This window comes from Bos javanicus, chromosome X (assembly GCF_032452875.1).
Source record: "Bos javanicus breed banteng chromosome X, ARS-OSU_banteng_1.0, whole genome shotgun sequence".
Taxonomy (NCBI): domain Eukaryota; kingdom Metazoa; phylum Chordata; class Mammalia; order Artiodactyla; family Bovidae; genus Bos; species Bos javanicus.
The window spans coordinates 123,169,946-123,183,230 of record NC_083897.1 but is presented as its reverse complement, the minus strand read 5'-3'; the positions used below and the strand labels follow the sequence as shown (position 1 = coordinate 123,183,230).

At 47.0% G+C, this 13,285-nt stretch overlaps 1 protein-coding gene and 1 pseudogene across 1 annotated transcript; both read right to left on the bottom strand.

Moving 5' to 3' along the window:
* Nucleotides 1-8,280: 8,280 nt before the first annotated feature.
* LOC133242700 (transcription factor SPT20 homolog) lies at nucleotides 8,281-10,117 on the bottom strand. Its single transcript, XM_061408840.1, has 2 exons — nucleotides 8,451-10,117; nucleotides 8,281-8,296 (listed from the first exon to the last, which is right to left on the bottom strand). Exons 1-2 carry the CDS (start codon nucleotides 10,115-10,117, stop codon nucleotides 8,281-8,283), a joined length of 1,683 nt encoding a protein of 560 aa, XP_061264824.1.
* Nucleotides 10,118-11,235: 1,118 nt separating this feature from the next.
* Nucleotides 11,236-12,087, bottom strand: LOC133241976 (small ribosomal subunit protein eS1-like; annotated as a pseudogene).
* Nucleotides 12,088-13,285: the final 1,198 nt, after the last annotated feature.

Below are 13,285 nucleotides of genomic sequence, written 5' to 3'. Positions count from 1 at the left end.
GCCTCCCAAAGCATGCACTTCTCAGGGCAGAAAGCGGAAGCGTGGGGTGGTGAGCCCGCTGTACAGGTGTACGTCAAGTTTTTTCTTGTATCATATCCATTAAGAGTCCGTCTGCCAAAGTGGGTCACACGATAAAACTCAAGCTGAAGAGTTGGGAAAGTAGAATTTGCTCCATGTTAAAGGGCAGGGAGTCAATACTTGCTGAACAGTAATTAATCTACTATAATGGGTAGATTGTCTACTGTGCTTCTAAGGGAACCTGGGAACTCGGTGCATTTTTTTCAGTGTGTAAACGTGGGTCTTTGTTTTGTTTAAGGAAAATTGTATTTTTTACTTGCTTAATCATGCTTCACGTCCATCAGTTCCTTTCCCTCCTTCCTGATCTCCTATTTTTGCTTGCTGTATCTCCTTGATCTATCCTCCAAGTCTCTTAACTTTTTTTTCTCTAAGTTTCTTCTTTTTTAAATTTTTGAGACATTATCCCTTGAGTATTTCTTCCCTTTCACCCAGGTTACTAACTCTGGCCACCACAGTAGCTGTCCTCTCTCTTAATTCAGCTAATGTATTTTGAAGTTTAAAGCCATAGCATCCATTTCCAGAATGTTTACGATTTTTTTAAGTTGCTATCTGTCTGCCTCTAGCAATTCTGTTTTGCTGGATGCCTGTCCTGTTTTATGTTCCTCCTGGCTGCTGGGAAGTATTAGTTGTCTGTTATTTTTCTTTATCTGCTGTTCTGAGATCATTTGGGTATCACGTGTCACGCATCAGGGCTTGGAATGAGTGGAATTGTCAGCTTTATTGGGGGACAGGAAAACTTGAAAGGGCAAGGTAGCAAGAGAAGAGAAGGCACAGGTCCCCTTCCTTCCATCATTCATTTGAGAAGTGTGCCAGTGCCACTGCGCTCTCCTGGGTGCATAGTATCCCCGTGTTCTGGTAAAGAGACCAGCACCCTGTTACTCTCCTTTTATAGAATGAGCATGAGAAAACAACCTTATCAGTGAAGGCACACACGAACTGCTTGAGTGCCGCCATCTGGACTTGGACACTAGCTATTTAAAGGAGTTGTCTAGGAATTCCAGTTGCCAGCACCTGAAGTCTGTTGGGGGACACTTCTCCATGTTTTCCTTGTTTCTGGATATCTTATGAGCAGAGACGCTGACAGCCTTTATCATGGACTAACTTTCCCAGGAAGTTTGTATACTGAACAGCCTTAGGAAAAGGAGATAGTATCTCCCTAGTGGAGCCAAAGACAAATTTGTTTGTGGACTGTCATAATAAAGATAATGTCTTTCTCTTGAGCAAAAAATTGGGCAGGTTTGTTTACAGCCTCTTTAAAAATATTGTTGTTTCCTCCACTGGGGTTCTTCCCCCGTGACACGCACCCACTGTGTGTGCAGCATTCACCTGGACCCACCTCGGTGTTGTCCCCACAGGACTTGGGTGGCCGAGGAAACCAAGACACACGTGAAACTCACACTGCCTGTTGTGCTATGAGTAATAAAGCCCTTTGTCTCTGACCCAATATTCTTGTCTTCTGCCAGCATTCATGAAATTAAGGCTGACTTGTTAGGTTGCAGGGGAGAGCCTCAGACCCCTCCAAGTATTCAACAGAGCTCTTTAGAAGTGACATGCCCTCCAGTTAGGAAGCTGAATTCCGTGGGAGTGCTCTCCATTCTGCTCCAGCCCCAGCCAATCTGTGGTCTGGGCAACCCAGAATAAGGTCACTTTGGGATAATACTTATTCAACGTAGGGGGTAACTGACAACTAGAGGGTGTTCAGTAATTCCTGACCTCTATATGGAGGAAGCCCTAGTCTATGGAGGAGTTGTTGTCCAATTTCTTTATAAGTATTTTTCCAAGGAAATAACTTTATAAATGGCAGTTATACTTAGCCCCAGGTGTTCTTAGACTAGTGCTCTAAACTTACTAAGCAGGTTCAGTTTAGTGGTTAAGACTGTCGGTTCTGGAGCCGGACTACCTGATTCAAATGCTGACCTGTCCTTAGATGTGTGACCTTTGACAAATTACATTGCAAATCATATTCACCTCAGTTTCCTCACTTGAAATGGATGAAGTTAACAACACTAACTACCAATAGGGTCTTTTTGAGGATTAAATGGATAATGCATGCATTTCCAAGCTGCTGTGATAACCATTCAGTTATCTAGTCACTATGTACAGTGTGAGCAAATGGTCCCTGATAGCCCTGTTCACGGGCCTTCCCTGGTAGCTCAGCTGGTAAAGAATCCACCAGCAATGCAGGAGACCCCGGTTTGAATCCTGGGTCAGGAAGATCCCCTGGAAAAGGGATAGGCTACTCACACCAGAATTCTTGGATTTCCCTGGTGGCCAAGATGGTAAAGAATCCGCCTGCAATGTGGGCGACCTGGGTTTGATCTCTGGGTTGGGAAGATCCTCTGGAGGAGGGCATGGCAACCCACTCCTGTATTCTGGCCTAGAGAATTCCATGGACAGAGGAACCTGGTGGGCTACAGTCCATGGGGTCACAGAGTCAGACACAACTGAGCGACTAAGCACAGCACAGTCCTGTTCATATAGCACACACCGCTGGAGATGATGCTCATTACCTACTTCTTTTGCCCATTAGAGCAAGTATTCTTAACCTGGGGCCCATGGACATTTCTAGGAGATCCATGAACTTAATGAGGAAAGAAAATGCTTAGTGCTTTATGTTCATTTTCTCTGATCTCTAAGTGAAATGTATTATTTCCCACAAATGAAGACAGATAACAGACCACAGTAGTATTAACAATGTCTGTGTCTTTGAAGCAAATTAGAAATCACAGGTGTTTTCATTTATTGCAGATACCTCAAAATATCATTCATGCTCAGCACTTCTTTGAAATTCTGATAATTATTCTGCTAAATCTTATTTAATACATTAACAAGCATATTTATTATGTATTATTTATATACATTTACATATATATTATTATATACATATTATTTATATATATACTTTCAGGGTTGTATTTTAGTACCATGGGCTTCCTTTGTAATGTCATATACTTTACTTTATGCCCATAAAAATGTTATTCTGAGAAACGGTTTATAACCTTCACCAAATGCCAGAGGCCTCTTATCCAGGGATTAAGCTCTTCATCAAAGTAAACTTGGACTTGCACTGCCCACTCATTTCCTTCTGTGAGAGAGCCAGACCCACGGGGAGGGTCTGTAGATCTCCAGCCCTGCCTGTGAGTGAGTGGAAGAATCTCTCTAATACAGGATGCAGTATTAGAAAACCTGCTTGGTCTAGATCTCAATTATGTCTTTGAAAATATGAGCATAACATATAAAGAGAATATATCAATGTTCAGCTGAGTACTGAATCTTTCTCCTTCAAATGATCAGAAACACCAACATACAGCTAAGTGACAGATGGTAATCTGTCATTTCATCCACATGTTTTGAGGTCTTTCCAATCATATGATGAGCCCACTGGGGACAAGTCTATATCTTGCCCTCAGTGAGGCAGTGGAGAGGGTAGTGTGTTAAAGGATCCCATGGTCTCTGACCCCAGGAGGCTTGGGTCCAAATCTAGGCTCTGATACTTGATAGCTGGCTGACCAAGAGAAAATTATTTAAGCGCTCAATGCCTTGTTTCCTCGTCTAACTACCTTCCTTGCAAAGACTGAGTGAATTCGAACATGTAAAGACAAAATAGCACCTAGCAAAGAGTGAGAACAGAGGGGAAAATTTTGTATTTTAGAGCCTAGGTGTTTCTCAAAATGCAACTAAAGCAGCTAAGTTTTACATTTCCCCCGCAGATCAAATACTAAAGTACTGGAGTTGAAGGATTATTTTATTAGCTTTTATGGGAAAAGACATTTAACTACCTGAAACACTGCTAAGACTGCCAGTGTTGTCCTCTCCTTTGCCAGTAAGCATAAACAGCTTTCTCTAAGGAACAGGGGATCGTGGTGCTATTTCAGGAGGCAAAACACAACCAAAGCCAACAGGCCAATATTGGTATCTGCTGAGAGGTGGCAAAAGTGAGAAGAGGGCATTGCAGATAGTCTGTCTAGCAAGAAACCTAATATGCTTCTGTTACTTTAAAGAAATAGTAATAAAAGTTTCTTAGGATTCTTTTCCTCAAGATTTCTCAAAACAGCAATCTAGAATTGAATGATAGATTTTCAAAATTATCACTTACAAACAAGTACAAATTCTCTGTGCAGATACACGTACCCAGACTTCATGAGCTGGGTAATATTTTCTCTCTGGAGTCCTATTTCCATCATTTCTTTGGTTTGTGGCCTAACATCCAACTTCTGGCAGGGGGGTAAGTCACTAAAACCTTGAATCTTCTGCTCTTTCCCATTTTCTCTGTCGTGTACTCATCTTTAGATATGTAACATTCATTATTCTATTGAGACTTTATCATACAGGGAATCTAGCTTAAATTGCTGATGGATAAAATTACATGACTTTTGGATGAGACCTACATTCTAAAGAGGTATTTTTCTTTGGTATCTGCATTCTCCCCATCCCACCTGGGGCCTCACACAGTACAAGGTACATGGGAAGTCCTCTCTACACAGCTGTTTGAATGAAGACATCCTCTGGGATTTTATTTCCAGGAGTACGGTCTTCATCAGTGTGGCAGTTGCTTTGAATTACCAACCTTGGTGAGGACCATTAGAAGAAAATAAACAAAGACCACCAAACAGTAATCTGAAACAAAGCTGCATTTATTTGCTTGTCTGGGAAGGAAGCAGGACTTCAGCTGGTGTCACCATCTGCACTTGAGAAGATCAGTGAGGACAAAACAGAGGAGGTACACAAATTCTGAGTTCTGGTGTCTGGTTGGCTCACAAGCTGAGCATAAACTCTTCTTTGCAATTGGCCATTGCACTGCTTCACTCCTTAAAAGCGCAGGCACCATTCCCGAAGATGTCCAGGGTGGGCTGCATGAAGCTCTAATGGACTCAGGGTCACTCCGCTGGCCTCTCTGTGTTGTTGACCTCAAGCTGATCAAATCTGTCCTTAACAGGATCTGTAGCGCATTAGTACAGCTGGGTTGATCGAGTAAGACCGGCTTGTTATCTGTCTCTTCACTCATCTCTTTTGGAACTGCCAGACCAAACTTCCCTTTACTTGGTTACGGCAAAAGGCATATATGTATACTTAGAAAAAATAATTTTATAAGCAAGTTCTCCTTCAAAGTTATAAGAACAAAATATAAAGAGGCATTCAGATACTTGTACACAAATGTTCAGAGCCACACTATTCACAATGGCAAAAGGTGGGAACAACTCAAATGTACATCAACACATAGTGGATAAACAAAATCTGGTGTTCACACGCAAGGAAAGGGAATTCAACCCTAAAAAGGAAGGAAGTGCTGAGACCTGTGCCAACATGGATGAACCTCGAAAACATCATGCCAAGTGAAAGGGGCCAGACAGCAAAGGTCAGATAGTCTCTGATTCTGTTTTTAGGAAAAATGGAGAATGGGGAAGTCCATAGAGACAGAATTTAAATCGGTGGTTTCCTGGGCTAGGGGAGAGGAAGCTGGGAAGAGAGTGCTGAATGGGTGCAGAGATTTGCCTTGGGAGATGAAAATGTTTTGGAAATAGAGGTTGTGGGTGCATAACATTGTAAATGGAGTAAATGCCACTGAATTGTACACTTTAAAATAAGTGATTCTTACGTAAATTTACCACAATAAAAAAAGGGGGGGAAGAAAGGGATGAAGTAAACAGAACAGTTCAGGGATCTTTTGAGCCCCATTGAAATAAGAAAGAAGGAAAAAAAATAGAGAAGAGGAAGCAGGGGCGGCTGACCAATGGGTGATCACTCAGCAAGAGACAGAAGGGAAGGGGGCAGGGGGACATCACCTCGAATGTAACAAGGTTGAAAACACCTGAAAAACAAACAAATCAACTCATTTCCAAACATTTAGCTATTTACCTTCTGCAAACAACCCAGGGATCTCAAAAATGTAAATGATTTTATAGAGAGACAACGACATCCCAGAAGTGCCTTTTCAAAGCTGCAGCCTGGAGGACCTGGGCTGGGGACAACCATGCAAGCAAGTGCCCCACCCCCTGCTGCACACCTGCAGGGGTCCAGGGTCTCTAAAGTGATAAGATCAATTTTTGGTATGTTTAGCTTTTTCTCACCCAAAATGTCTAAAAATTGCATTTCATACACTGTGCAAAAACTTAAATTAATATGGAAGTGCATTCTCTTCTGAAGGATGTTTCTAATATTTCATAGACCACTTCACTGTAGATTACATACAGTGAAACCCTTTGTAAAAAGCCACGACCTTCCCGTGGCGTGCTAACAGGGATGGACCTTGAAGTCAGGATGCTCAGTAAAATTAGCCCCTCACTGAAGATGACAACTGCAGGACCCCACGTCTAGGAAGAATCTACCACAGCCAGACTCAGAGACCCAGAAAGTAGAGGGTGGGGGCGGGGGCTGGGGGAGACGGAACCCGAGGAGTTGGTGCTCCATGGGGAGAGAGTTTCACTTGCGCAAGCACAAGTTATCCTAGAGATGTGTTGTACGACAAGGTGAGTCTACCAAATACCAGTGAGCTGGACACGTGAAATGGTGAAGATGCCATAGTTCATGTGTTAGTAACTCATCTAAAAATTTAAAAATCATCTTGTTAATACTAATTTTTACTTTCTTGGTATTACAGTTTTATTGCCTGAGAGAAATAACAAGGCTTCAGGAGTTTAAACTGACCCTAGTTTGGGTCTGGATACACTTGAGAACATCACAAAAAAAATAACTGTGCACAACCACCACCAAAGCCATGGCTTAAGTGAAATAATCCCAGTTTATTAAAGACCTTCGGGGCTTGTATGTAAAAATTGTGCCTCTGTGGAAGGTCTGCACATCCAAGAATGTAAAATAGTGACACATTAAAAAAAACAACCCAAATGAGGTTGGCACTCAGGATTCATTTAGTGGCTGCTCTTGGATTTTTTTTTTTTTAAGAGAGAAAACCAGGCAGTCCTCAGGGCTTGGGGGTGGCTGGGGGGCCTCCCTCCAGGGTCCCTGCAGTCTGGCTGCCTGGATTGGGGTCCTGAGGGGGTGGCGCAGTTGGGGCTGCAGCCTCTGGGCACCGCACCACCCTCCAGTAAATCGGCTGGCGCGGGGCCGCCAAGGTCTGGATCCTGTGATGCAAGATCCTCAGTGTAGGGTGGCTCTGGCTGGAGCCTGGTGGAGACAACCCAGGCACCCGGGGCTGCAGAAAGTCCTGCTGCTGTTGGAGGTGAAGGACCATTGTTGGCTGGGTGTGGACAGTGACATTGGGCCGGGCAATGCCCTGTGCCCCTAGAAGCTGTAAACCCAGACACTGTGGCCCTGAGGCCTGTGCCCGTGCGGGTTGTGCCCCTGGAGGCTGTGGCCCTGAGGCCTGTACCTGTGGGGTCTGTGCCCCTGGGATCTGTGGCCCTGATGCCTGTGCCCGTGGGGTCTGTGCCCCTGGGATCTGTGGCCCTGAGGCCTGTGCCCATGGGGTTTGTAGCCCTGAGATCTCTGGCCCTGAGGCCTGTGCCCATGGGGTTTGTAGCCCTGAGATCTGTGGCCCTGAGGCCTGTGCCCATGGGGTTTGTAGCCCTGAGATCTGTGGCCCTGAGGCCTGTGCCTGTGGGGGTTGTAGCCCTGAGATCTGTGGCCCTGAGGCCTGTGCCCATGGGGGTTGTGCCCCTGGGATCTGTGGCCCTGAGGCCTGTGCCCGTGGGGGTTGTGCCCCTGGGATCTGTGGCCCTGAGGCCTGTGCCCGTGGGGGTTGTGCCCTTGAGATCTGTGGCCCTGAGGCCTGTGCCCGTGGGGGTTGTGCCCCTGAGGTCTGTGGCCCTGAGGCCTGTGCCCGTGGGGGTTGTGCCCCTGGGATCCGTGGCCCTGAGGCCTGTGCCCGTGGGGGTTGTGCCCCTGGGATCCGTGGCCCTGATGCCTGTGCCCGTGGGGGTTGTGCCCTTGAGATCTGTGGCCCTGATGCCTGTGCCCGTGGGGGTTGTGCCCTTGAGATCTGTGGCCCTGAGGCCTGTTCCCGTGGGGTCTGTGCCCCTGAGGTCTGTACCTGTGGGGTCTGTGGCCCTGAGGCCTGTGCCCCTGGAACCTGTGCTCCTGGACCCTGTGTACCTGAAGGCTGTTCCGCTGGCTGCCGATGACTCACAGGGCAGGGCTGTGGCGAAAGCTGCTGGGTAAGTACCTGGTAGAAGCGCGACTGCAGGACCCCATGCTGGTTGCTCCAGACCACCAACCCCTGGGGGAGCTGCACCACAGTATACTGCTTCAGGCCAGAAGCTTTCTTCAAAAACACCTGCACCGTTCTGGGAGTAGGAGAAGGAAGAGAAGCAGGTGGAGGAAGCCCCAGTGGTGCTGCGGGCTGCAGGTTCAATGGCTGAGCTGCGGGCTGCTGGCCCGGCTGGATCCCCACAGGAGCGGGGGCCCTAGGGGCACACCCTCTCCCTGAGGCCTGGCTACAGCAAAAGGGGCCCACTAGTCTGATCTCCTTCAGGCCAGGGGAGATGGTCGTGACCTGGACATCCGGGATTCTTTGTAACATGACTACGGTGGACGGGGTGGCTGCAGGAAGCAAGATACTTCTGTTCAGCTGCACAGATGATCTCTGGGAAAGACTGGGTGGCTGAGGAGCAGGGCCAGCAGATGGATGGGCCTGAGAGCTGCCCGCCTGCTGTGAGGTAAAGCTGTCACTGCAGGAGCTCTTCTCTAGGCTCCAGGGACGTCTCTTGAGTGGGGGTGGAGGTCTGGCTCCCCGGTCTGGCACTGAGGACCGGATGGATGCAGCCCTAGGCTGTGCTGACCGTGTCCCTGGAGAAGGCTGCCTGAGATGGGCTGAGCCACTGGAGCTGGGTGACATCTGCACTGGACACTGGGCGCTCTTCTGGACCAGTTGCTCGGATCGACTGCCCACTCTCCCAGCATCAGTCTGTGGCCTGGGCAGGAAACTCTTGAACTGGTCATCTGTGGAAGGCTGGGGCAGACACGGCTCTCTCTCCCTTGTGGCTTCATTCTCAGACCCATTTCCAGTGGCAAGTGAATTATCAGTTGGCTGCCTGACGGTCAACCTTGTTGCCTGGGATTGGTAGGCAGCCTCACATCCAACTGCAGAATCACCTAGTACCTCCTGGGTTGGTTGTGACTCCTCATATCTGACAGGCTTCTTCCCTGTAGCATATTTCTGCACATCCACTTGAGCTGGGACAGCCAAGTTACAGGGTCTCTGTATCCACGTATCTGCACAATCGCCTGCTTTAGAAATTTTGAGGTCATACAGTTCATTTGTTTTACTTTCTCTTATTTTTTTGCAAGACATGATTCTTGGCTCAGGAGGAGGTGGACAATGGGATAGCTCCTGTTGCTGATTCAAAGCGGGCACAGAAAACCTCTTGAGGCTCCTTTTCATGGCAAGAGTGTTCAGCTTTTGTTTGTTATAGAGCAGTCTGTTTTCAGTGCAGGCTACTGATACAGAAGGGTCTAGACACAGTGGTTCCGCTGTAGCTAAGATCAGTTGGCTCTCAAGCAAAAGTTTATCCTCCTGGGTCCAGTTCTGGTGATCACTGGCTATGGCCTCTACATCACAGACTAACGTCTGCATGGTGGGACGTAAGAGAATATGCCTGCTTTGGTAACGTGGAGGTTCCCCGGCACCGGACTGCCTGTAGTCCCGTATCTCTGCTATGACACACCCCTGATGAAAAACGTTAACCGCAGACTTTTCCAGGAAATTCAACAAAACAGGAGGTAATTCTTCAGCATCCAAATATTCGAGAAATTCCCGTTCTTCATAAGGCAACCGAATGCTCTCTGAAAATGATCCATTTTCCCCCTTGAGCATCAAGGAATAGCCTTGCTTTCCTGGGTACAGGTTGATCACCAAACAGGGCAACGACTCTCTCCTAAGAAGCTTCTCTAACAGGTTCACGTTGCTTCTTAATTCCTCCGTAACCTCAGGCTCTTCTTCACATTCTTCAACATAAATGTCATACAGTTTTTCCTGGAGAGACGTCTCTCCGCTCGACGAGTATTTCCTTTTCGGCGGTCTCTGCTGGGCAGTTGCAATGACATACTCTGCAAGATCCAAACCTTGCTCTACAGCTTGTTGCATTATCGTACAAGATGGGGACCTTGTAAGAAGAGAACATGGAAGTTGGCGATGAACCGGGCGAAAACTCTTATCTGAAGTATCGATGTGCAGTCTTGCAAACGCAGCCACTCCACTGTGGAGTAAGCAGCGTACCTCCAAATGAACACCAAGAAACCCACCCCCCGCCCCCCAAGAAGCAGAGTGCAAAATACCTGCGATTTGGGGAAATCCAGCGCTGGTCTAGCCTCGCGCTCCTGCAGATGGGCCGGAAGTAGATGGAATCGGTTCCCCATGCTCCCACCCCCAGCACAGCGCCCCCTAGGTGCGCATGCGCAGGTCGCAGATTCCGGTCTCATCATTCAATCACCTCCCGGACGTCCGGCCTGCAGCCCACACTTCCGGGTCTGAAACTGCACTTGTGCCAACTGCTGGGCAGCGACAGGCCCTCTTCATAAAACCTTGAAAGCAAACATCCCAAAGTACAAGCGGTAAACGTAAAAATCCGTCATTTTTTTGTATGGCTTTAATACACACCAATTTTCATGGTAATCAGTTGCTGGGAAGGTCATGAAAAGTGGTCGTTTCTTTCTTTGGCGATCATGTCACCAAAAATTACCCACTGTTTTGGGAGTCATTTGTTCCCAAGGGCAGGACTGCTCCTGGTGTCCATCTTCAGTTTAACACACCCAGTTCGTACCTCTTGACTCCAGGGACACTTGCTGTATTTGGTGCAAGCATCAGAATTCTTCAATGACTCTTCCCATGATCTCCTGCCTGATGCTTTTCATAGAGATATGCACGATAACATGACATTCTTTTACATAAGTGCTTCCCTTTTATTTCCCTAGCTATTTCAGAAAGGGCTTTTAGTGTGTGGTAGGTAAATTATATTGTCTGGCAATTGCAGTTCAGAATTAAACTGTTTTAAAAGGTGGTTTGTGTCTAATAGGGTTGAGAACTATTGTTCCTGGTGCTGGCAGTACAGTTTAAATGATTACTCTAACTGTAGACCATAGCTACAGTTCTAGGAATGGTTTAGAAGGATATGACTGAGTCCTAGACACTTTATGGGCCATTGTTTTCTATTAATATTGTTGCCTTGAAATCCGCCAGCCTTTTTTTTTTTTTTTTTTTTTACCACAAATAAGATCTTTTATTTGTCACCATTAAGAGTCTGCATTTTAAACCGATTCTTGGACTGGTGGCTCGTATCCATCAGCTCGTTCAACTTTAGCACCTGTCTCATCCCCGGTAGCTTTTCCAGAACTACTACCTTCACCATGTAGCTCCATGAGTTTTCCCAATTCAAATTTGGGCTTCTTCAGCATTTTTACTTTTCTAACGAAGACATCATGGAATGGATAAATAGATTGGCAAGCCTTTTCTATGTCTTTTCCAATGCTATCTGGAATCAATTTATTGACCACCTCTTTCAAGTCATTTGCACCTCTCGGGTCATGATTTCCATCATCTTCTTGCGGATCTGGCGCACCTGCTGGTGCTGGGCGTAAGAGGTCTTCCGAATCTGATTGTTGCGCTTTTTAGTAAAACCCACACAGAACAGACGAAGCAAGTAACCATCGGTAGTCTTGACATCAACGTGAGCTTCAATCATGGTCTGCCACTTTTTGACCATGGAGCACATTTTGTCACGGGTAAGATCCATACCATGAAAATTAGTCAGGCAGTTTTTGCCCTGAACATCCTCAGTAATTAGCTTGAATTTTCTAAACGCTACTTCATCATTCTGCAGATCACCAAGACTCACTTCAAAAACACGACCTTTGAGGCCATCAGATGCGATTTTGGTTCCTTGAGTTCTCGTGACCGATGTTTTCCCAATATTTCTTATGTTGAACATAGCTGGTGCTTTCACATCATACCAATCTTTTTTAGAAAATGGGTCAACCACTTTCTTCTTGGCTCCCTTTTTGCCTCCTTTCGTAAGGCGCTTATTCTTGCCGACCGCCATGGTGCTGCTCAGAGAGCCAAAAGGGTCCGCCAGCCTTTTGAACAAGCTTTTTTTTAAAACTTCTTGATGTTTAGATTTAGACATAATGATAATAGGATATTCATTCTGAAGAGTCACAACTGAGAAGAATCCAAAATCAATTGGTGAAACTCCTGAATTACAGACTACTATAAAATAAATGTTTTTCTGACCAATAGAAATTATGATAATTACATATTACAGTAGATACAATCTATTGAAATAGGACTAATAACTCCTTGACTAAGAGTTCCTGAAGCATATCCCTTGTTCAGGACTGGACAGGAATCATTGTCTCCTGGCATGTCAGTTGTCTTGGGGCAAGGGTATAAGTCATCCCTTGGTATCACCAGGTGACTGGTTTCAGGACCCCACGCCCACCCCCCTGCTTTTAGGGATGAGCCAACTGCCCAGAGCCAGGCCCTCTGACTGTTGTGTGTTCTGTGCCAGGGGGTCTCAGCCTTGGTGCTAGTGACCTTTGTTAGGGGGGACTTTCCTGGGCACTGCAAGATGCTTGCTAGCATCCCTGGCCTTACCCACTAGATGACAATAGCTTTCATCCCTGTCATGAGAAGCAAACACGGCTTGAGGTGTTGCCTGATACCATTGGGGGGCATATCTTTCCCTTGGTTCAGAACTCTGAGGTCCCCTGCTCTGTAAACCATGAGCTTGATCACAGTCAGCCCCTCAGCTGATGTCCCCGGGTGCCCCTCTCTCAGGAGAGAGGTGTATCTGACCCTCTCCTCTGGGGTGGACTAGAGGCTCAGTTGTTGTGGTGACTGGGTCTTTGGGCAGGGTCCCCAGGAGCCATCCCTGACAAGACGATTCGAGTGCAAGGAGTTTATTTGGAGTTCATCCTGAGAAACTCTGGGCAGGGAAAGGGCAGCTGAGTCAGGACTGAGGAAGAAGGTGATAAAAGGCACAGTCAGGAGCAGAAGGCTGCTGGGGACAACCGGTGCCTGCTGGGGGCCTTTGGGAGACAGTGCCGAGCAAGCGTCGGCTGGTCCTACCCAGAGGCACAGAAGCTGGGATACGTATCATCCACTCCTGTCTCTCATTGGCCGAGGACAGTCCTGGGGGCCGTATTCCCGACCCCTCTGGGTTGCCACATATGAGTGCTGCCATGCTACTGCGGCTGGAATGCCCTCAGCGAGCGTCAGGAGTGTTTGCGGTAATGCTCAGTGCTCGTGTCCAGGATG

Excerpts from the sequence above, each read along its gene's own strand:
- LOC133242700 (XM_061408840.1), bottom strand. The coding sequence starts at position 10,117 with ATGCAACAAGCTGTAGAGCAAGGTTTGGATCTTGCAGAGTATGTCATT.